General features: G+C 39.5%; 1 protein-coding gene across 8 annotated transcripts in view; it reads left to right on the plus strand.

Annotated features, from left to right (window-relative positions):
• Nucleotides 1-25,283, plus strand: part of TRPM3 (transient receptor potential cation channel subfamily M member 3) — a 449,063-nt gene that overhangs the window by 152,313 nt on the left and 271,467 nt on the right. For 2 of the 8 annotated variants that reach the window (XM_063319673.1, XM_063319670.1), the window contains exon 1: nt 14,129-14,670. The exons of 4 other annotated variants lie outside the window; for them this stretch is intronic. In XM_063319673.1, the coding sequence (XP_063175743.1) occupies nt 14,581-14,670 (90 nt within the window). In that variant the 5' untranslated portion in view covers nt 14,129-14,580. Of the gene's footprint in view, nt 1-14,127; nt 14,671-25,283 lie in introns of those variants that run through there. 2 more of the 8 variants (XM_063319669.1, XM_063319674.1) reach the window with 2 other exon arrangements.

The following is a 25,283-nucleotide window of genomic DNA, read 5'->3' on the forward strand; positions in this document are numbered from 1 at the left end:
TCAGAGACACACTCTGAGCATGCAGGGATGGGATTAGGAAAGCCAAAGTTAGTTGGAGTTGAATCTGGTGAAGAAATTGAAGGGTAACAAGAAAGGCTTTTATGGGTGTATCAGCCAAAAAGGAAGAATAGGACACGTGTGGGCCCATTAGTGAATGGGGCAGAGAACCTGGTGACAAAGGAGACAGGAAAAACAATGTATTTCTTGCTTTCTTTGCTTTAGTTTTTGCTGGTAAGACTTGCTCTCAGGAATCAAAGGCCACAGAGACTACTGGGACATTCCAGAGAAAGGAAGACTTACCTTAGTGGAGAAGGATCAGGTTAGGGAGCATTTAAGCAGATTGAACACACACAGGTCCATGGGCCCTGATGGAATACACCCACAAGCAAGGAAGTTGGCTGATACCGTTGCGAGATTTACCTGGACCCAGTCCTGGGTAACCTGCTGACCCTCCTCTTTGTCTGTGTTAAGTATGCAATACTCAGGTGTTTTGGGTGCACTCAATTACTGGTCAGTCATAACAGTGAGTTGTTCATCAAAAAAAATCATGATTTTGAAGAGATTTTTTTATTTTCCATTATTGGCTGATGGAATTATCAAATAACTTGACCAGTTGATCAAATGTATATATAATATTTTTCTTTAAAGTATTAATCAATTGCTCTTAATTTTTTTGTCAATTCTGATTATATATATAGTAGTTTCATATTGTTCCTGAAATATGTGCTTAATGATATTCCAAAAGCAGCTGTATGATTTAGCAATATTCTATTTGGTTTCATAAAAGGTATCCTAAATGCTTAATAATGCAAGCTAATGTGTGCAATGCTATTCTTGAAAAAGGTCTTTTTCTTCCTCTAATTAGAGTTGCTTAGTAGCATTTAAAGTAATTTCACTGAGTTGGTCTTTCTAACTCAGATGAACATGGAAAAGCAGCACCAAGGCAGACGACTGAAATTTGTACTAATAACCCTTATTTCCATTTAACATTTCATTGTGGCCAGCCTTTGTCATGTGACATTGTTCAAGCTTGCTTCGTAAGAGCTGTTAGACAGGAACCATATTTTAAAGTGGTCTTTGAAAAATTGTAACTTTCAAGGTAATTTTTTCTTGTTATTGAAACAGAGCAAAAGAAAAGCTCTTCATTTGCTGTGTAGAGGATAACTGTAGACAACCAGATCCAGACGTAACTTTATGGTATCTAAATGTTTTCCAGTCCTCCATGCACAATTGCTTGACACTGTCTTTAATCAACACCAAAGGAAACACATCAAATAAGCCTGATTAATAATTTCAAATAGTGCACTTAAATTGCACAGAATTTTATGTAGCATCACTCTTGCATGGCATGGCATCCTTATGACGGTTTTAACCCTCATAAGTATTTACATATGATGTCCCTCAAGCCATTGCTATCTGCACAAAAACAATATATGTCAATTTTATTGGTTCATGGGTGTATGATAGGTAATATATTTAATGGGCCACAAATTAACTTCCATGCAAAACCATCGGATATCAGAGGAATGGACAGTTTAACGAATTATGCTAAACCTACTGCTAAACTTACCATCTAAAATATGAAGAATAAAAGTTGCATAAACATATTCTAAAATTTTCCTCTTAAAATTTTCCATTTACCAAACATCTAGCAATGTATAAGGTTCTTAGCACTGTAAATTTTATTTATTACTTATGATTATATCTGACTAACAACACAAATTCAGAAGATGTGGCTGTGTTGCTTTTGTGATGCCTTTGTATGTTTTTTGACGCAGGCTCTTTAGAAAGGATGACCTTTTCATTATAGGTACAGGCATCTAGTTCAGTCAATATGGGGCAGGGCAGGACAGGACTCGAGATCGTCTTGTTGCATGTGTATGAACTAGCAGCATTCTCAAGACTTTTTGTTGAAATGCATGTTATTGTCACAAAATTTCAGGAGAGATTATTAACGCTGATGGCTCTTGATTAAGGGATTTCATTTCTGCTGCACATTTTCTGCTCTTTCATGGAGAACTGAAAGAAGCTAAAGACAGACACAAGTTTGTACTATATTAGTTAAGCTAGAAAGTGTTGAATAGTGTCAATAAATGACATTTCATTAAATAAAATGTAGCATTGGGCTGTAGAAACTCATTTACTGTAGTATGCCAAGAAAAAGAAATTAAGTGAATTTTTTGTATGTTTATAATGATGTTTTGGTACAGAATCCTTCCCATAAAATCAGTATCCTTGCCTACTTAAGGCTCTTACAGTATGAAAGCCTTGCGTGAACTGTGACCAGAAATATTTGTATGAGTGACTAAAATTACATTTCGCTTATATAGAAAATTAGTCCTCAGGTTGCCCAAACACAGCTAGAAAAAAGAGCCAGGGAGCTGCCAAGACCCCCTCGGTTCTTACTTTGCACATCCAGGCTATTGTTTGAGATAAGAAGGGAGAGCCATAGAGTTACTATTTCCCACCCATCAGGAAATGAGAGAGGAGACAACAGGCCACAAAAGACCAAGGCTGACCAGCTGGGGACACATGCAGGGTAAACGTCCCTCTCACTTGCTGGTTCTGCTTCAGGAGCATGGTCTGGAAACCTCGTGCCATCCCAGTATCTGTTATTTTTCTCTGTTATTTTTCTGTGGTTGTAAGAGGGTTTTGCAAAATGGAGCTCATGGCGGGGCTGTGGTCCTTGAAGCCTGTGTATGGGTCTTACAGAGGAACTTTGTGTTGCTGCATTTGATGGAGATACTGAATTTTACTTTAATCTTGTGGGGCAGCCCTCAGCTAGATGTCACTCTCTCCACTGGGGATCCCTCATGAACAGAGCCCCTGAGGCCCCGGTGTGGCTGTAGGAATAATGAACCCACCCAGTGCCAGGCTGCCTGGCAATGTGTCACCCAAGCATTGCATCACTGATGTAAAGAACTTTTTCTCTCAACAGAGAGTTCAAGGGAAGACTCTTTTATGAGCTTGTCTTTTTGCTTTCCTGGCTTGCAGTCTGAAGCAGTAGACTCTGCTCAGAACAATTTTCATAGAGGCTGTAGTTGTTGTTAACGGCACTTAATACTTTGCAGCGTGTTAAAGAGTTAATGAAATGATGGTATCTCTCTTCCCTCAGAGTCTCTTTCCAAGGTAGATAATACATTCATTTGACAAAAATGCTAGGGAAGTCGCTGATATTCGTTTTGGAAAATCTCATGAAGCGTCTTCTCACTCTTTCCATTTTGTACTTGGAAATTGCCTGCTGTGTTAATCTAGTATATAAATAATATACAAAGCCCCTCAAGTCAAACTCAAAAAGAAAGTATGAATAAGAGAAATACAGTTTTAGTACTGCTCATATAGTGAAAGCAGGCCCTTTTCCCTAGGTAAGAGAGAAAGAAAAAAAAATAGGTTGCCTGTGCCCAAAGCAGTCCAGATGGAATCCCAGTAGGCAGCACACTAGTGTAAATGAAAGGAGTTTTATTTATTTCAGGCAATGTACGCTTCACATTTCTGTTATGCTTCTTTACTTTCCCAACTATGGCATGCTAATATTCAATTAGTAATTCTTCAGCGATTTTTTTAATTTCCAGTGTGCTTTGTCATAAAAAGCTTCTACATTTTCCTTGTATTAAAAATATGTTTACTTTATGACAAGGCTGTTTCAAAACACTGCACGGTGCTTTTGTTTTCCTGTATGCTTCAATATAGTTGAAATACTACATATTATGCCAAATAAAATACCTCAGGTAGCAAACCATCTTATCTTGTTACATTCTTTAAAGTAATTTATGTAAGCTGTGCTGTAACAACTTTCTGGAGCTCAAAATATAAATCTAGGTTGTCATGGATACACGCATGAGAAGGCTTTCTTTATAAATATGTTATGAGTCTGACAATTTATTTTTAGTACATAAAAGTAGATTTTTCAAAAATAAAGATGTAGTACATAACTAGGGTCATTATTGGTTACTCTGATTGCACTTAAATGTAATTTCTTTTTCTTCCTGTTCATCATCTCAAAATATTTTTAAACATTGAGGTTTATGTGGATTTCAAAATGGCTGATGAGAGCCCTAGGCTTTTCTCTCACCCGTTTGACCCCTCTTTGTACCAAGTATGCCTGAAGTGGCATTTGTATATTGCTTACCACCAGTTAGAAAGTTAGGCTTTTTTATCTAGCACCGGGTCCAGCAATGCTTTCAGGTCTGAAGATATTCCAGCTGGCATTTTTCTCTCCCAGTAGCTAAACTGGATACAGTAATTATAACATGTAGCTGGATAAACTAAATAATTCATGGAACTTTCAAGTAAGTGGATACCTTCTGGTATCATATGTTGTATTTTGCTCCCCCTTCTCTGCTGCATCACTAATGCAAGAGGCAATGCCCTAATATGTGATTTTCTGCTTCTGGTGATTATAAAACAGAAAGTGATAAGCCTGTGATTAAAAAAAAAATAGGAAAATAGATTGCTAAGAATAATTCACAGTAATAAAATAAAAGTTCACTAAACAAATGATGCTTTTAACACTTTTCATCTGTAGATCTTTATAGAACACCAAACAGAGGAGATGCTAGTTTAGAACTCTCGAACTGGGTGTGTCTTGATATAAAGTAAAACAAAACAAAGCAAAGCCTTAAAGAGGGTAAACGGAGGATTTCCATAGAATAAGCACAAAATATTAACAATTATTTAGAAGATCACATTTCTTCCAAGAATACATAAGTGCTGATCTCCTGCTTGTTGCATGAACTGTGGTGGAAAGCCAGATTGTATTTAGAATTTGTGCAGTTCTTTTCATGGAAACATTATGTTAACCAGGAATTTATGAAAAATTCCACATATGAAAATATACTCCCAAGGGCTGACTTGGTTGAAGTTTGTATCAGACATCAAATAATTTTGAAAAACAGGTATCAAAGATGTTGATGCAAATACTTGTACAGATGTTCATTGTTATTTTCTAGAAGGCTTTTCTCCCAAGAATTTCTAACTTGCTCATGTTTGTCCAGCTTCAATAGTCAGTTTTCATTTTTTTCTCCTCTGAATTAGCTTAATAGCTGTAGTAAAATGGTACATAAATCATATCCATAGATGCTCTGTTCCATTAAGAATCAGAAAGTCTTTTTTATGAGTCTGAAAAATAATTCATTACTTGTATCCTAAATATAACAGATACTTTATGCATAACACAATAGCTGCATAAAGTCTAGTGCCAACAAACCAGGAAGAATCTGTTTGTTTGCCTTCTGGGACTACGGCATAAATCACAAAGCCAAAATTTCTGACCTATCATATTAAGAGAGTGCTAAAAACATGAAAGAGTGGGTGAAATCGCAGTCCTGGAGAGAATATGTCATCTGTTTGGCTGCCAGCATCACCGTTTGATGAAACAGAACATGGGATTACTACAATAGGAAACTGCTGTCCCTCGATTTTCTTTTCAGGTTCTAGTGGTAGAGAAAGGGCCTAAAATACAATATACATGTACTGCTTTTGCTTGTGATTTGAAAATCTTACTAATGAGGATTCAGAAGTAGGAGTAGAATTAGTAGAATTGTACAAATCATGTGACTCAAATAACAGAGTGCTTTAAAAATAACTAATATGCTATGCCTGGTGGAAGTTACAAGACAGTCTACAATGAGGACATTAACTTGACGGAGACTTGGCAGGTATGCCAAGAAAGCTCCTCCAGAAAAGCCTTCAGCATCTCTATATTGCCAGTGGAATCTGTCCTTTAGCTATTGCCATGAGCGGCCAGAGTTTCGTAGTAGTGATAGGGGAGCCATGAGCACAGTGCAGTGTTAGAAAATGCATGCTTAAAGGCTATGGCAAAGACCAACTGCATAACTGAATGACAGTTTTAAGAAAAATAATCCTCTTTCCTCATCCTTTGTGCTGTTTTCCTGCTCCTGTGGATTCGCTGTTGCTATGTCTGAAAAGTTATGTGTGTTCACTTTGGAGATGTGGAAGAGCATGGGCAGCTTGTCTCCTTAAATAAACGAGTGTTAGTCTGTTATGAGTAGTATTACAGTTGTGCTTTACCAAAAAAGATAGGTTCTTTTGCAGTGCAGTTTTATATGCCAGTTCGACTCTGCTGTCTGGTTTAAGAGTTTGGAACTGCATGAATAGGGGACTATAGTTGCTACTCACTTAGTATGGGGGTTCACAAACAAATATTTTAAAATCAACCCCAAAAGTGATATAGTTTGGGCAGACATTTTGGGAGTATGAGTAATAGCTTTTCAAATGGACTGATTTCATTAATCCATAAAATGTGATGCAATGTAAAAATGACAAGGAGGATTTAGTTTCTGATTTCCTAATTTCTGTGGTTTCTTTTGAGCAAGGAACTGAACTATGCTTTACATCTGAGCAGGGAAAGAGTTTAAATCCTGTAACAACAACAACAAAAGGGATTTAAAAAAGACAAGCAGAGTTTTATACTATCTTTCCAAGAAAAAAATTACTGGAAATTGTTTCCTCCTGATGAGCAATTTTTTTCAGTAATTTCCCAGTTATCCACAATCACAGGACTTTGTAAATATATCATTTACATGCAATATCAGACTCCAGTAATAAATTGCCTATAATATAAGACACTATGAAAGAATGTCATGTTTAATGATGGTATATGCACTTGATAGGTTTGAGTCTTTTGTCAGAACTAGAAGGATTTTTAGTAAGTCAGTGCCGACCATTCCTCTAATTTTTACAGGCATCTGCCTTGGTGCCTTCAAACAGCATCCCTAGGAAGCGGTTAGGCAAGTGCAAGCTGAGAGTACAGCTTATTTGGTGTAATTGATGCTTTTTTTACTGTTGCCCTCATCTGGCACTTTTCGTGTCACCCATCTGTTGTGTCTGGGTAAAAAACTAGATTACTGTCTCTGGAGGGCATGAACTACTTTTCCTACAGCCTTGATCAGTGATCAGCCTAAAAGGACCCAAACTTTGGTTTTGTCCCCAGTGGGGTACTGAATGCAAATACATAAAAAATACACCAGACACTATGAAAAACACCTATATTGCACAATCCAGAGTTTGTCAATGTCCAGATGTGGTTATAATTGTCCCAGTGAAAATGTAAGTGTAAAATTGCAGGTCTAAAATTGTGGGTGATTGTGAGCCTAAGATATAACCTAAATGTATGCGGACTTGGTATGTGACTTTAAAATTAAATCCAAACAAAACCTGTAAAGTGCTAAAGATAGACTTGATTAAGGTGGTCAGTTTGAAAGTGTATTTTAAAGTAGACCACAAGAGTTATTTATAAATGTGTGAAAAGTGTGGTTTTGAATAATACTTTTTGTTGCATAACTCGGTCCAGCTTTTGCCATCCCCCTTTTGTTTAATTTCGCGAAGATCCCAATCTTAAACTTTTCCTTGTGTTGTTTTTTTAAAAGGAAAACATAAATTTCTCAGGGGATGCAGAGGATCAGCAGCTCTGTAAGTCATCTTCCTGTTGTGTGGTAGAAGACATTGCTGCTGAAAATGTGTGAGGCAAAAATGATTAAAACTGTCGTGCAAACTTTATTTTCCAGTGAGTCTGAAACTTCTGTGAAGGATATCCTAATAAATGTTCAAGTATACAGTTAGGCAATTTGTAGCACCTGTATCATAAGCGTAGTTTTATCTCTTTACCAAAGACTTCTTCCTTTTAGTTGCTAGCACTACACCTGTTTGTGTTAAATTGATTTGACAGTCTTCCTGCAGCTGCCCCGGTGGTGCTACCTGCAGTGTCTGTCTGTTCTGGGCCATCAGTCACTGGGGTAAACTGGCAAGTGCGAGGATGCCCCAGTGTGGTCTTTTCCGTTGTGGTGACTGAACCATTCCACTGGCAGGCACCCTTCACCATAAGCACTTGGCGGACAGGTTAGTTCCTCCAACCGATATGAATCCTGGTACACAGCTAACTGAGCAGCTGGGGAAAGTACTAAAGGCAGCGCAGGATTAGCTGTATGCACTGATGCATGCTGGAGGTGATAAAAATTTGGTGGAAGGGAATTCTCATGAAAGCAGGCGGGCCAGTAATGTAACACCAAATGAACTCAACCCTGCAAGTCTGAGCCAAGTGGCTGCAGGAGGCTTAATCATGAGAGACAGTGTCCACTCTCGGGCAGGGCTGTTGTCTTTGGGAGGAGGGTAAAACTGCTGTGGGGGATGCGTGCAGATACACGGTCCATGTGGAAAATACCATTTGGTTATCTTGGTTCCCTATCACCCCATTGCAGAAGGCATTAGAGATTTTTGTAATCCTTTGCCACTTTCAAAGGATACTAAACTACTTTCCAGTTCTGGAGGACTATGAGCTGGGGTGAGAGAGATGCTCTCGTAGCATACTGCATCTCTCTGTTGCAAATGAAGAGAAGTGTCCTATTGCAAGATAGTTGCTGTGTGGGGTTTTTGTTGAAATGCTTAACAGTCCAGTCGAATTACTCCTTTCCCTGAAGTTTCTTTTTTTTTTTTTTTGCATTTTGTTTACCAAGATAATCAAGACTAGAAAATGTTTCCCATTTATCCATAGGAAAATATTACGCCAACATAACTCAGTAACTTGATATCTGAGCTGGAAATGACAGAGAAAATGAGGTTACAAGTCAAAACTGAGAAAGCATTAACACAAAGTTAAAGACTGCAGATAAAACTGGTGGCTTAGATGGAGAGAAACTTTTAGCATGAACAGAAATCTGAATGTTTGAGCAGCCTAATTTCTGCTGTATACTGTAGAGGTTACAGAACTAACAGCTTGCCTACACTTGAAAGTCAATTTAAATTAAGGTAGATTGCAATTTAAAATGCAGTATTTGTTTCTAAGTAACATCAACCATGGGTATTTCTAGTTCCAAAATACAAGTGTTATAGGCCTATGTGTTTTAATCCCTTTCAAAGATAAACTCTAAAAGACTGCAAACTGCGATTAAAGGGGAATGTGTGGTGAAATACACCATTCAAGGATACAGCTTCAATAGTTAGTAGTAGGCAGATTTACAAGTACCAGGAGAGCAACTGAAGGTAAAATGGTGCAAATTATCAGGACTTTCTGACAGTAGTTGCGGAAGTGAAACCACAAATAATGGTGAAGGCTGCTTGTGACATGTCTGCTCAAATTTCCATTTTCTGTGTGTATCGTCTGACTTTGAGCCTGCAGGTCCCCTTGCTTATTTTGGAACCGGGAACAATCTAACAGGGTCTCTAGGAGAATACAGGGGAGCATGAGCTGTGTCTGCACCGCCCAGACTTGCCTCACAAGTCCACTTCCCCTGGTTCTCTGCAGTGGCTGTGTGCTGTGGTACCCCAGAGATCTCTTGTGGTAGCCCAGTGACATCCTTTCCCAGGCAAAAGCCAGATGCAAAGCAGTTAAAGGTGGCCTCAAGGGGGTAGTGAGCAGGCATATAAAATAATCTAATCATATTTGATATTCACCACACACATGTAAGTCTTAAGTTAACAGAAAGAATAACCTTTATTCTTCTGGCTTTTCAGTCAGTTGCCAAAAGCCATAATTTATAGCTACATACAATACTGTTTATGCGTGTGCTTGAAACCGTCTACAGAATTGTCTGCATCTAGGACAAATTATTTAATTAATATTTAATAAGTATATAGACATTACATTAATATGTGTGCCTGTGTCTGGGGGAGAGGGAGTAATGGATATGAGCATGTGGCAGAAGACCTGTGAAATACCTTAGCAAAGGTAACAGCAGAAAAAGCTACCTCAGGCATGCTATGAATAAAAACGACGCGAGAGCAGTGGAGAAATTTTATGAATTATCAGTTGAGTTAAGCTTCAAGAAAATCTGAGTCCATTAAGATGTTATAGCAGGCATGAACTTAAGCATAGTTTATCCAAACTTTATAACATTTCCTTATCTTTCTATTCTCTGTTTTTTGCAAGAAAACACACAAAATAAAGGTAAATAAGGCTTCTGTTCATTGATGTACTCTTCAATATTGTTTAGTTTACAGACCTGCAAAGCGACTGGGTAGTAAGATGGCCGATACTTATTGACTATACCTTTGTAATGCTTTGTTAGCTCTGACTTTTAAATAAGAGCTTCTGAATGACTTCTTTTTTCTATTGCCATCCTGACGTTTCCTCCACAAACCTAGAAGATGACCAAAGTGCGTTGTGAAGAGCCACCACCTCTGCTTCAGCATGTCTCTGTAGTACTCCCGTGATGAGCACTGCAAGCAAAGGGGTCCAAGAGTAGCTCTGTTTTCTCTGGTGTTTTTGCTACCTCACTGGGCAGCGCAAGCCCTTGGGGAAGCAGGAAAGGTGCTCCAAGAGCAAGGTAGCCTTTGACAAAGTGGCTCTATAGCCACACTGTGAAGAGGATGCATCTTTCTTCTCACTTCTGTTGATGGGACATGGGAAAAACAGGTGTGATACCATGGGAAAACTCTCCACCTGGTGTTTGTCCCCAGTTAGGCAGTGGCTGCACAGAAGAAGTTGCCTTCTACCGTGCTGACCAATACACCTTTCTGGTTTCCTTCTCCTGCACTTTCTGCTTTTCATTTACACAGCGTCTCTTATTTCATAAGGGAATTGTTAACTGGGCAGGATATGAGAGCAGTGTCTGGGTTTGTAGTCCATAATACCTTTTTCGTTAAATGTTTGCTCTCAGGTCGAAAATGTTGTACGTTCCTGGTGTGCTGAGAGGGGTGTGGATGTTAATGGGCTTCTCAGCAATTTTTCATTCTGTAGTATTCCCAGAGGTGTTAAAGTTTACTGTATCAGAGCTTTCTAAGTGTAGGATTGTTATCAAGTTAGATAGCAGGAATCTACAAAGAGGTGCTCTTAAAAATGCTTTCCATGAACAATAGGTTTAAGAAGAATAGAAATCTCTCTCTGTACTGCAGGAAGCAATGGTATTTATCTTGTATTTGCTGTGCTTTCCTGTGGTACCAAAGGTGCTACTTGGCAAGAGACAAAGAACTAGATGTGAATACTGATGGTGCAGTAGGCATGCTTCAGGGATGAAGTGTTTTAATATGAAAGTGGCAACTCTGTCTTTTAGCTCTAGCAAAATAAGAACTTAAATCCTACTGGGATTGCTACATCTCTGCATCTCCTAATGGGCCTCAGATTGCAGAACAGCTGACCTGAGGACTTGCTTTTTCCAACAGGATAGAATAAGAAATTCAAACTCTGACTTCCTCACTGAAGTGATAAAAATCTCCACAAAACAGACCAAAATCAAGATCTCCCTAATCTTTCACTATATTTTTTAACCATTGTTGTCAGCACCTCTGAAAAAAAAGCTTTTCAGAATTTGCTTCTTCGCTTTCTAACCCTTCACCATTTACACTTACCAAAAATTGGTGGAGGCTGCTGCCAAGACAAAGAAATCTCCTTGCTTGACTTTTCTCAAATTTACACGCAAGAGCCCCAGAATCACTGCAGTATTGCTTCCAGGTAAGAGACACACATTAAAGTTAAAATGAATTAAAATGAAGGCCAAGCAGGGATTAAATAAATGATCTATCCAAAGGCACCCAAGGACTTTGTGGTGGAAGTGAAGCTTCTGTGTCATGGTAATGCCCTGTCCATCAGAGCTTCCTTGATGCCACTGACGGAAGTTAGTATTCTTGCACTCACTTTCTGCAGATATAAATGACTAGGCAAGGTACAAGGCCATGGAAAACAGGCCTGTGAAAGAAGATTGGCGCATGTTAAACACCGCAGCACATAACAGCTCTTGTCCCTGTGGTACTGTTTGCAGAAGAAGGCAATGATCGAGCTCATCTCAAAGACAGGAAGCTCTGTGGAAGCTAGAAGATACATTGGGCTCACTATTTTTAGTTTATTAAAGCTATCTGTTACGTTTCTTTATTGTCTTCAGCTCTCTAGCCTCCTCAGAGATTTGTTACTCTACTCATTGAAAAGAAGGGCAGCGTGCTGCGGTTCCTCTGTCTTCTTTATCCGTATCACATAGGCTGAACATACTGGTTTATGGTAGAAACCTAATGCAAAACAGATGTGAAAGGGTCAAGGTAATGATGAGTCTGGTACCTTCCCAAGAAACTCTTTCCTGATCTTCAAAGGTAAAGAAAAGTTATCATCATGGCTTGGCGGGTGAGCGACAAGGGAAGGGAGTGGTCTTGCGAGTGCTGGGAGTCCTTGTTTCTGATTTGTTTGAATCTTTTACCTTTTTTTACTGTGAACCCCAAAAGCTTAATCATTAGATGTTGTTACCATTATAACTGAAAAAAGTTATCATGCCGCACATGTTTTAAGGTGCATGCTATTTAAAGTCAGGATTATTTTTTTCTAATGACTTCATTTTGCCCCTTTAACGGAGCCTTAGAAATGTAGTTTCAGAAAATCATATTTACTTACTCAGGTTCCATTTCACTATCAACAGCAAGGTTTTTTCACTCCTTTTATTAAACAAACACATTCAGAAGACATTTAAAGATGTATAATTCAAACTAGCTGCCCAGTCGTAACCAGAAATTCATCTGCACACGTTTTGTCACAAGGGAATGGCTCCTGGTCTTCTACCCATTGCGTTCCACAGACAACCCATGCTCTCCTTTCTGCATCTTTGAAGTTTTATAACTTTTCCAGGTACAGTGGGGTGGAACAGGTGAGAGAGCTCTTCTGGTACATAGTCATCCTTGCACTATGTTCTGGAACATTATATTCTGGGCAGAAGAATTTTTTGTCCTACACTGAGGTTGAATAAGAACATTCATACAGTTCTTTGAGAGGGTACAGTGAGGAGGAACTGGCTGGTATGCACATGTTCAAAAGAGTCATAAAGGCACCAGGCTTCCACTTCAAAGCACATGGGCTCCTTCTCCATGGGCCCCAATATATAGGCTTTGGAGAATATCTGTCTCTGTGCAAGGACAAGACTTCCTTTGGAGAGGAAGACTGGGGTGTAAGCACTAATCCTTACCTTGCTCTAGTGGGATAACTTCAGTGTTTTTAGGATCCTCCATTCACCTTGGAGGATATGATGGTATTGACTGAGGTACTGAGTTTGCCTGTTCTCCCCAGAGTTGTCTGTCCTTAAACTTTAAAAAGCAAACTAGAAGTATTGTTTCATGTTGGAGAGTTTCAGATTTGCAACCCTACTGCAAACCATTACAGACAGTAATATGTAAACCAGGCAGATTAGCACAGCCTCCTGTAAACAATACTCTTCATCTCTTTCCCCTCATTTGGAGAATTATTCAGCTTTTGCTGATGAATGTAGGTGCAATAATAAGAATAAATTATAGAGAAGAAAAATATGTGCACTATGGGGATTAAAAGGAAACATGAAAATGGCAGATCAGTGAAATCTAGCCAAGTAAACTGAATGTGTATTTTCTAACCTGAGTGATGAGAGATTTAAACTTTACTGAGAAGTGTCTGTTTTCCTCCGTAATCTGGGTAAAACCTGGTCATTACTGGAAAAATAAAAAATTCCCCATTGCTTTATAAGATGTTTGCTTTTGCACTTTCTGACTCTTCCCTGATGTAATCTTCATCCACTCAAAAAGATAGTGGGGAAAAGGTATTTCTCCTGTAGCTGGAGATCTGGCATTAAGAGTATCTTCATTAGCTGGGAAAGCCAGTTACTGCCCCAAATGGAAACATGCTTTGCTATACTTCAGTTGCCCCAAATGGAAACATACTTTGCTACACTTGAATTGCCCCAGCACCGTTGCTTCATGTGTTTGCACGTCTTTAAAAGAATTAGTCTGCATATAGGTTTAATATTAAAATGAGTTGAATTCTGAACTTGGGTGGGGTTTTCTTTGGTTTTGGGAGGTTTTTTTTTGGTTTGGGTTTGTTTCGGGTTTTGGTTTTTGGTTGGTTCATTGTGGGTTGGTTTGGGTTTTTTTTTTTGCCAGAATGCGCACGTTAACACCCATAATCTTACCGTACATCTTCTAACTGCTGCCACTTGCCGCTAGCACGTCAGTACTATGCCAGATCAATGAAACTATGCTTTCTAGGTCCATTATATCAGTAAATCAAGAGTGAATTAATTCTTTTCCCCCTCTCAATCTTTGCTGTCTGAGCGTTGGCCCCTCCCCTCATGCCGGTTTCCCTCTCCTCGCAATGCTTTGGGAAAGAAAGTGCAAGTGCCCCTCCGCTTGCTTTGTTTAAATTATCTCCTTTCTGCCCTGCCTGTCGCCCGGGGAGAGCGGAGGAGCGCGGCGGATGGCTCCCCTCGCCGGGGAGCGGCTACCCTGGCAGCTCTCTGAGGAGGGCAGGAGGGAGAGAGCGGGAGCGGGAGCAGCAGCAGCATCATCTTCCTCTGCAGCCTCTTTTTTTATGCGGGCTGCCCCTTTCCGCCCAGGCGGCGCAGCCTGCCCCGTGCGGCGGGCCCATCGCCTCCATCCCGCCGCATTTGGTATGCATGAGCACTGCCGTTCCCACGCAGGAGGTTGCTTTCTTAAGGAGGACCGGCGGTGGCCGCAGCCGCTCGCCCAGCCCAGCCCAGCCCTCTGCCCGCGCCGGGCCAGCCCTGCCCTGCGGCACCGCGGGCGCGGGCGCACCGCGCGTGGGATGCCCGCGCCCCGGCGGGCGGTCTCGGCGGCCGGCGCTGGCAGGTGGGCGGCGGAGCTCCCCGCGGGGCTTGCCGAGGGGTCATGAATCAGACCGACGCTCCCCGGCCACTCAACTGGACCATCCGGAAGCTGTGCCATGCCGCCTTCCTCCCCTCCGTCAGACTCCTGAAGGTAGCGGGGGAGAAGGGAGGGGTGGGGGGCGGCAGCCGCCGGCGGTGGGTACCCCTCAGCATCCGCCCCGAGGGCTGCGGGCGCCGTTGCTGGAAAGTTAATTCAGAAATAGTCACAACTTTGCTGTTAATTAGCCTCCCTGCTGGCTTTAACGCCCCTTGCCGAGTACCTGAAGATGCTGAGATGGTGTGCCCCGACCCACCTGGGGAACGTTTTTCTGTCTGTGAGAGGGGTACAAAGGGAGGAAGGGATGGTGGGTATCGTCTGTGCTTCTCTTTGCCTTGCCTTAAAAAAAATCAAGCCGTGAACTTCTAGGGATGAAAAAGGAGCCTGTTACTAAGGTGTGTTCCTTTGTGAGCGGCCCTCTGCTATGTGTTCTGTGGGCTTATCTAGTCCCTAGGAAATACCCGAAGGTCCGCTACTACTCAGAACAATTTGTCAGTGGAACAGTGTGTGAGTGGACAAAGATTATCTTGGTTTGCTGAAAGCTGTACATTGGAACAGCATCAGTTAAAGGCTGGCAATGCAAACAGCTTCAGTGAAACTTTCTGATGGTGGTTTTTTTTTGTTTGTTTGTTTAAACCAAGTGGCACAGTTTTGACTGTGTTTTTAAAGGTGTTTTAAATGTGCTTTCCTGGGAGGCAATTATTAATTATTTGAAAAAATTAGTAGGGATTGTAAACAGTGGAAGGCTCTTAATCTCAGCACACGAAGTACTACTACTGCGTGTCCCACTGAAGCTGGTTTAGAGGCATTTGTAACTGGAAATCAAAATACATTGAATCAACTTTTTGAAGAAAAAAATGTTACGTTAAACTGGAAAGTCTTCTTTGTTCTTGGAACTTCTTCATTAATTGGATGGTACAATGAAAACTTAAACAATATAGTCGGGTCCCTTTAGGCTTCTGCACCTGTAATACATGTTATAAAATGTTAGATTAATGACACTAATGATCTCAGTTCATCTCAGTACTTGATAGTTTGGCTTTGAAATTAATATGCAGCCAGGTAAAACATGGCTACTCTAACACTGTATTAGAAGGTAATGTTTGATATAACCATTTGATTTTGTGTGGGTAGCTTTGAAATTAGGTCAGTCCTTACTAATGCAACATATACTTGAACAGTAGTGTGGGCTTAGCAGACATATATTGCACATACAGTTGTTGTATATGTGATACACAAGTGACCATACTGTGTATCATAACAGGTATTTGTCACATCCTGACAGGAAAGGGCTACCCTTGAAAAATATTTTTGCTTACAAACCAGATGTATGGCTGCTGGGAGGTAAATTGTGAGCAGCTCCAAAGAACAGAAGAAAGAGAAAACTTGGATTGCTGAAAAATCAAAATATAACTAACACAGAACAAATCAGAAAAATGGTGTTGATTCTCTTGGAAAGGCTTCCCCCCTTACCCCCTACCGCAGAAGCACACATTACAATATCCATACTCTACAAGTCAGATACATTTAGGAAAACATGATTTTCCTGAGGTGTGAGAACACAGATGTGGGGAATTTTATTATTATTCTCAGTATCAGGAAAGAAGAAAAAAAAAAAAAAGGTCTGCAATATTTCTTTTTTGGCAGACAAATGTTGCCCCCTGTGTATGGTTTCTCTTCATTGCACGTTTTAAGGGTGAATGTTGCAATTAATTATTAAAAGAGCTCACTAAAAATTATTTTCTGAAGCCACAGCTGTAACCTTTTAGGGCCAGATAGGGAGCGGACCCTGCAGAGTTAACAAGAGCATGGCGAATAAAGAGGGATAAGCAACCTCTGCACGGAGGGGTGGGAGAGACCACAGCAAAGGAGGTGGGACTCCGGCACCTTCCTGAGCTGATGCGCAAAGCTGGTTGACGGGAGATGGAGATACATATATCAGCATCTTCAAGGCTCCCAGTCAGCTTAAAAATTTTGCTTCCAATATATACTTCTTATCTTTGTCTTTTATTGTTTAACCTGTTCAAAGACAGCGAGGCACGTAAGAGCAGGGCCCTATTGTCCTAATTCCCCAAGAGATACTATAGTCAACTTGAAGGACTTCTCCCATCATGAGGAGCTGTTAAGGAAAGAGTGTGATAACAGCAGTATTAAATTACCAGATGAGCAGTATAAATACTTTCCTGCTTTTCCTCAGGGTATTTGAAAATTTTTATGTATAAAAATTCATTCATCAGAAGGGTGTCTGTATTCTTTTCTCATTTGTGTCTTTCTCCAAAAAAAAGACAAAACTTTTTTTTTTTTTTTTTTCTAAATGCAAGGTGCTCCTGTAAATCCACAGACATTGGGAAGGCAAGTGCAATAATCTAAGCTAATTTTTTAATTGCCCAGTTTCCAAAGGATTAAGTGGTTTTAAGGGCTAATGCAATATTGTTTCTCAGTGGACATCCTGTAGACCCTTTTTTATACAGCCTTTCTCTGCAGAGAATGCCCTCAATAACAGAATAAACTTTGCCAAAACTGATATGTAATGGCACATTTTTATTATTATCTGCTTTATCTATGGTTGCCAAACTCTATTTCAATGTACACTGTAAATTTATTAAGAGAAAATAAAATACTGTCATTTCTTTGTCGTTTCCATGCTTTATTTTAGTCTACCAGAACAAAACAACTAAATGACATCATTCAGTTCAAGGATACACCTTTGCCTGAACTTGTAAGAATGAGAGATAGCAGAGTTTTCCTGTTTTACACTCAAACAAATCACTGTGGCATGACCTGGACCGTGGTAATAAACAGCACAAAATTTTCAATTAATTCCGTGACTTCCTAATGAGAAGTTTAAAGTTCTTATCCTGTGGATATAATTTTAAGTGTAGCATCAATCCTTTCACACTGATGGATCTAAATAAACACTAGAATCTAGGACTTGCACGGAGGCCTCTGGCTTTGTATGACTCACTAACAAATCTATAGAATTGTCTTGAAATGATTGGTTTTAAATAAATAATAAAAGGTGTTACTCCACAGGTAGGCTGTGCTCTTATTGTGTTCCGTTGAAACAGTGTGCGGTGCTCAGTTGCCTGGACTGACATTTGATATGGCTCTGGCCACAGTGGCCTCATTTGATTCAGATAAACTAGGATCATTTGCAGATGCTGTCCGGCTTTGCTCCCTGTGCTTTTCTTCCGGGCGTGTGTTCCTGTTCTAACCCTCTTCACTAATACCCTCATGTTTAGGTATGGTTTTATAATCCCATTTTCTCAGTTTTTCATTTTCTGACAGGCACACAGACCATTTAGGAGCTGTATTTGAAGTACAGATTGAAACAAATTATTGGAGAACATTTTTATGATTTGTGTCATCAGCTCATCCTTCACTGCTTCCATTTTTTCCCCAAATAAATATTTTCTGTAGCACATTTCCATCCTGGTACTTTTTGTAGTTGTTTCAATATGCTTAAACACACGCTAACGTACTGTCTAATGCCTTCCCGTCTGAAGTAAGAGGATTAAGAAGTGCCTTGAGCATATGTGCAGAGAGGCCAGCTTTGTGCAGAGGGAACTGTCATTCTCTCCTGAGGCAGTCAGGTTAGTTCCCAGAGATGGCTTTCCAGCAGTGACTTTTCCAGCTTCTGTTTCTCCACCTGAGCGCTGAAGCTTGTTTCTTTGTGTGTTTGGCCAAGGTCTTGTTACCTTGATACTTTTTCATTTCTTTTAAGGAAGGGTTAATATTACTGGCAGGCAGTCCTGATCCACTTTGTGCCATTGTGTATGTTGCAGTTGCAGAAAGCTCTGGTAGTCACATTTCTGTTTGCTTTATGGTGTAAGAGAGTTTACGAGCCTCCACATGTCAGAAGAAGAGGTTGCCTCCCAAGAAAGGAAGCCAAGTCCAAATGGCAGAAAATTAGAGAAAACAGACATTTTAGAACAATGTTGTATGCTCTAAAGAAAATTAATGAATGACATCATACTAAAGACTTCACTCAGAGGACCCTGTGCCCTGGGATAGACCGCAGATGTTGCGCTTCGGCTTGGGACAGATATGATACATGCCATGGGGTCAAGAAATAAGCAATACACTTAAAAAACCCAAAGAACCTAAACCAAGAGTAGACAGATGACTGTACAACAAAAGATCTGTAATGTGCAGTAAACTTAACACCACAGATTTAAAGATGTGCATGCATAGAAGTGCAGTATTAAAAATTTGGAAAGCAACAAATTACCCAGATGATTTTTTCTTAATAAGAGTCCTACATTTTTTTTATAATGAATTTGAATTGCATGTCAGTAAGTAGACTTGGAAGGCAGGAACTTTGGAAGGCTCAGAGGAAAGGAAACAGATTGAATCAGAAGAAACACTGGAGAAAATGTTTTGGCCAATTTTTCCCAGCACATGGCTCAGTAAAAATGCCAGCTCAGCTCTACTGAATAAATACAAAAAAACATTTACCTACCCTGGGCAGCAGCTTAACCTAGCTCCAGGAACTGCTGGAAACTTAAAGAGATCAGACACTAAATTTCGTACCAAATGGAAAACTCAGTCTGTTTTTGTTAATTATTTTTATTTGATTGCCCTACCAAGAATACATATGGTAACCCAAGAGAAAACTAAAAAGCTAAAAAATGGTACATTAGGATGATACACAGTGTCTTTTAAGTGTGACAATATGTACACATGAAATTCTGTCTGGGATGAAATATGTAAAATAGAAGTGTGGGCAGTATTTCTCTGGCTACAGCAAGTTTGGTTATGTTCATAAAGAAGGTATCTACAGCAATAAAGACTGGGCAACACTTGTCAAACTTTATTAAGGTAGATCGTGAAATACTGCACTGTTCAACAGCTTAAAGCAGCTAAAATGTGATTGCTGTTTGATTACCAAATGCAACTTTATTTCAGGATAGCTTTAAAAACATCTGATTTGGTAAATTGAATGAAAAATTTGCTTCTCCAGAATGATGGAAGAATGAAACATGTTCTTTATAAAACAGTAAGTATTTATGGTTCTGAGCCCTCTACTGTGAGAAAAAGGAACTGTAAGAAAGAAGAAAGTTATATCTTTTGCAGCTGATTTCATTCCTCATGTGTATTTGAAAAAAAAAAGATTATTGGACTGATAGAATAGTCCTATAACTCAGGGAAGATAATTATGATAAATAATTTTTAAAATTACTTGTAAGTGGATTTTTGTGCCATAGTCATGAGATGGTAATGTTAGATTGTGTTATAGTCTTCATAAACAGAAATGTAAGCATTTTATGCTATTTTATTCACTATCAATGAGAAAATGAGCAGAAATCTAGACACAAAGGCAGTCAAAATGTGTAGATTTTTTTTCTCTTAGCTAGTCTTTTGATGTCCAGTTGGCAGTGAGGTCTTCTGGTTTATCACTGCTTAATAGTTAAGTATTGATTGTGATTCTTATTTTAGTTAATTTACCCCATCCACCTTTCAAACTGCAACAAAATGAGAGGGCAGGTTTACTACGTCTTGACTGAAAAGCTGAGATACTTGGAACAAATCCTAATGCATACTGTTATCATTAGTGAGCTGGCACACTAAATGTTTCTGAAAGTAATACGCACATTACCGACAGTAAAATGAGGGTAGTGATTTACCTGTGCCTGCACTCAGCTGCTTACTGACTTAAATTGTAATAACAAATGAGCCACTGCTATGCTTCCTTCAGGAGGATTTGATGCATTCTGGGAAATAATGACAGTTCAGCCCTTAGGATCAGACTGCTTAAAACACAGGCATATAGAAAATATCAGTCAATGTAACAATTTTCTTGTAAATTCGCTAATAGAAAAACTAGTCATGCCTCTTGGTGTGGTGGGATTCTGTAAACGGTATGAAAGATAGATGAGTTTTAAGAGTGCATGTAAATTCCGTTCAGAAAGAAATTATTTGATAAGCAAACTTCTGTTTTCCTGCCAGAGAGATCGTAGTTATACCTATTACAGTTGTAATAGATGTTGCATGTTTTCGACTGTAGTTCACGTGTTTTCTAGGGTGCATTTTTTGTCCTTAGAAACCCAAAAGCCATGTTATCAGCAAAGATAAAAATTCTGCTTTCTGTTGCGTGTTCCACTCCTGTGCTATCAGTTTCATCATTTAACGATGGCAGGAAAAAGGCCTGGCTAGGGCATTGTTATGTCTTTGCAGTCTCCTGCTTTCGCGTCAAGAAGTTCATTTAACACCCCAAATCAGGGGAGCAGTGGGTGTTGCAAAGTCGCTTCACGGCACCTTTGCACAGGCGTGCTTGCATTAGTGCTGCTCAGCTGTTAACTGCACCTCTAGGACTTCACCTTTTACAACCAAGTAATGGCAGTGTCGTGAAGACATTTTACAGCTGGGGCTGAAGAACTGATCATATGCCTTTTGGGGGCTGCACATTCCCCAAAGCTTCTTATTTCTTGAAGTCATGCTTCTCACCAAAGGTGAAATGAGCTGATCCTTCTCACGTGGCAATTGGGCATGTTTGCATGTAAGGAGTTTCTGACAGATTACGTCAGTTCATTTTGTCAGAAAGGGAAGGAGATGTGGAAGCTGATAATGATTTTTCCTTTTTTATATACAGACATAATCACTTTGTGTGGTTAATTCTTTAGTGCAGCATATATTTTTATGTGATCTTAGGTGAATCAGAGCTTGTTATCAGTTTGCCTTATTGACTGAATCTTTTCCATGAATATGACTCAGGTTGATGACCACTGACTTGGAAGTGATGTAGCAGCAAATCAGTTTCCACAACAAGAAATATTATCCCAATTAAGACAAAAGAAAGGGAGAGATCGAAACAAAAAGCCTAGTAGTAGAAGTCATGTTTCTATGGGATAGCCTACATGTAAAAGAGGTAGATGCATCAGTGCCATTTTGAAGGAGTAGGCTGTAGTCTACTAATCTCATGTACAGGGAAAAACGGTTTTGACTTTCAGTGATGAAGATGAGGTATCAGAGAAGTCATCCAGGGTTGTCTGTGTTTCCGGCACGCAGAAGGACTTGGCTCATAAATGATCTCTGCTTCCCATGAGGCTCAGTCTCTTCAGATTTGAATACTTACAGCAGGTGGCAAGTGGCCTCATTCCCACTGGCCTTTGCAAGAATTGATAATATATGAAACACTGCAATAAACTTGCTTATCAGAGAGTGAATGCAAGTTTCCTAATTTGTGACTGCGTGAGAGATGCTTTATGGTCTTGTTTCCAGAGAAAGTAAATTTTTTAAAAAGTAGCATTTTTGATATATGTTAACACAATAGAAAAAAAAAAAAAGGCTGGTTCTGAGCAGGTGCTATTGTTTTAGAAATAATTGAAAATGCTACTAAGTACCTAAGTCATACAAGCAAGAGGCTACAAATACAATGCTGCCTAATGTGTTGGTGGAGTGCTGTATTAACAGCATAAGAATCTAATGTTGATCTGCGATACTGTTCCTTATGTTTGAAAGGGTGACGTGTGAAAAACTCAGGGCACGAGACCATAAACTGAAGCTGAGTGGTTTTATTCCACCTGAATTTCTAACAAGACTATGCTACAGTGCAAAAAGAGATGCCCTTGAGGCTCTCTGGAAATTTATGTCAAAGCTGGTAATAAAGCATGAAATAAAATCACTTCATCGAAAATATCTTTCATCCCCCCCCCCCCCAATAATACGTTGACATGAAACAGTCTGACAAAGTGCTTTTAACAGTGTCAAGGAAGTTACTGCAGAAAATGTCAGGATTCTTATAACGTAATTAAAACAATCATCAGACTGATTTTACATTAGTGAGAAGGTGACTGAGTGAAAACACTGTCTTTTTATTGCCTTTCACCTGTTGTTGGTAGATCCAGAGGGCAGATGTAGTAACTTACTGAGCCAACATAATTAAGAATTTAGGGAGGATGCACTGCATTGTTTTGTTATGGAAGGATGCCATTTTTTGAACTTTGTGAATTGGCATGTTATGTTGCTGCCGGGTCTGTTGTAATGCAATATCACACCTCAGTTTCTCAGTGCGATTGCTCGACGTGCATCTTTGCATACAGCCAGAAAGAAAGACCAGAACTACAGCTGGCTACAGCTGGATGAACTAATTGCAGGATACACCAAGGACCTTCCAGACTGACTTTTCTATGATTGCATGTAGAATTTTCCAGGTTTTCTGAATCACAGAAGGCATTTTCCAAATACATTCTTGTTCAGCTTTTGCGTTCAGTACTTCACATTACTAGGTGGTGCCTTAGGCAGGAGGCTGTATTTGATGAACAGGATTTTTTTTTTCTGGCTGCAAATTCTGTGTTACCACATTAAAACTGTGAAGATCTGCACAACCTAGCCACAATACTACTGCTTTTCGCAGTTTTTTTTACCCTACATTTCTGCCCACCTCCTCACTGGCCCTTTTCCTGAAATGCAACACTCAAAGCAGTTTTCTGACATTTAGCTGCTTATCCTGTAGTCACAGAACCAATAGTAGTGCCAGGTTGTGGTGGCAATGACAATAACAAGTAATTTGCTACATGCGGTCCAATGACTGAGACATCCAAGGAAGAAGTCAACTCCTTCTCCCTGAAGGGTGGGTAGATCCGGCATCAACGTTGCCCGAAATGCTCACTAAGACAAGCACAGCAATAGTTAAAGGGATCCCTTTCATTTTTTTTGGATGTGATGGCTGTAATTTTGTATTGTCTTTGATATATCTAGTTGCAAAGTAATATTGCTTGGGAGTCAAATACTTTTTCAAATTATTCAGTTCATATCCAACTTAGTCTTAAAAAAGAATTTGATGACAATTTTTTAGAGGTCCTACACTTACTTTCTTCTGTGAGAACAGCATAAATTGGGATACATCATGAAAAGAGGTCCCCAAAAGTTGCTTACTGTATCCTGCCACTAGCAGAACTATTCAATATGCATAATTCTTACAGGGATGTCCTGATTTGAGGCAAAACAGAACCAGACCAGTCCAAACCGCAACAAGGTGTTTGTCTAAGCCATAACCTTCATAGGCAATCTTTACAGTGACCTTACCTATGCCATCAGAAATATTTTTCTGTGGTGTCTGCCTGCTTCTTTCTTGCTGCGCTTAAAGTCTATGATTTCTTGTTTTGCCCACTATGAGCAGAGGGGACAAATGTAGCAATCTTTTGTGCTTAAAAATTCTTGTGCTTTGTTTGGAAACTGGCTAGTTTAATAGATCCGCTCATGACATATGGCTCTTTGTCGTCCTCCAACATAGAGTATTTATTCATCTATTTCCTCCACAGAAGTTAGACTGAGATTCCCTTGCTACTTGCTCTTTTCTCTTTTTCTCTAGTCTTCAGGTGTCTCACTGGAAAGGCCAGGAGGGACATGAGGAACTCCTGCTCAATCTTCCATGCTAATCCTAGCTCTATAAGCTGGGGAAAGGTTGATAAGAAAGCAGACGATATCACAACTCTCCTTCATTTCTGTCTCCTGAAGAGGAGACTCTGTTAAATTGCCTAAGAGTCTTCCTGATTTAACTGACTTTACAAGAATGTGAGGTGACTAACAACTATCAGTCTTCAGCGAAGGCCTTGGGGGACACAATTGCTTTCTATTTGCACAGTGGAAACATTCTTTTCGTTTCTTTGCATGGTAATAAAACCAGTGCTTTTTAATGGTTGCATTAGCCAAGAAATTTTAAAACTCAATGTGGGGGACAATCAGCATCACAGTACTTATTAAGGCACTAAAATTCAAGCAGATGTGCTATCTTTATTACATACAAATGAGGAAATTTAATGTTTATGTGCATTTCTCTGGAATAAAAAGGTGATTTTGGTCCTTCTGACACAAACTTGGGGGGCCACAACAAAAAAGGTTTTCAGATATATCCTGTGGGGAAATTAAATGGGATCAGGTTATTTTATCTTGATACGTGTGATTATTTAAGAATAATTTAAAGATAAAGATCTGATCTATCAAGCTGGAAATATCCTGTGCGATTTCTTATTAATGGTAACTGTGGGAGCTTTAGCTTATTCAAGTTGGGAATAGCAAATTGTTCAGAGGATTGCTTTCCCTTAGAAACTGAGGACTACTGTTACTAACATCCAAGTATGAGGTTTTTTCCTAAGTAGTACAGATTTCCAGTTTTATTTAATGTTCAAAAATTCTCAAGCATTACTAAAACATCCCGTGATAAAATGAATGTCTATAGAGTTAGAACAAATGTGAAGAACTACTTGTTCACCTACTATTGCAGTCTCCCAGGGATGTGACTATGATAGGAAGTCTTTAAGTACTGAAACTTAACAAATGATTTGCATCAAATTATCTGACAAATTTAAGATCTCAGTGCCATGAAAAGTGTTAGCACAGATAGTTTTCATTCATTTATTTAGGACTCCTCTGAAATCAAATTGAATCAATGGAAACAATTTCACTGATTTTTTTGGGGGGTGACCCTTATTTGCCAGGCAGCAGAGCTTGAAGTTTGAAGCAGACATACTGCAATAGTCCATGATATGTATAATGTACATTAAGTTATTTTGATTCAAGACCGGGCATATGTTTAAGTATCTCTGCTGCAAATAGTTGTGTGCATAACTAATGCTGCAAATATTCTTCCGTATCAAATCCCAAGTTTACTCTCCCCTTAAAGTAAATGAGGAGGGCAAAAAGCTGAAGCAAAGGACTTAATATGT

This window comes from Chroicocephalus ridibundus, chromosome Z (genome assembly GCF_963924245.1).
Source record: "Chroicocephalus ridibundus chromosome Z, bChrRid1.1, whole genome shotgun sequence".
NCBI classification, from domain to species: Eukaryota; Metazoa; Chordata; class Aves; order Charadriiformes; family Laridae; genus Chroicocephalus; species Chroicocephalus ridibundus.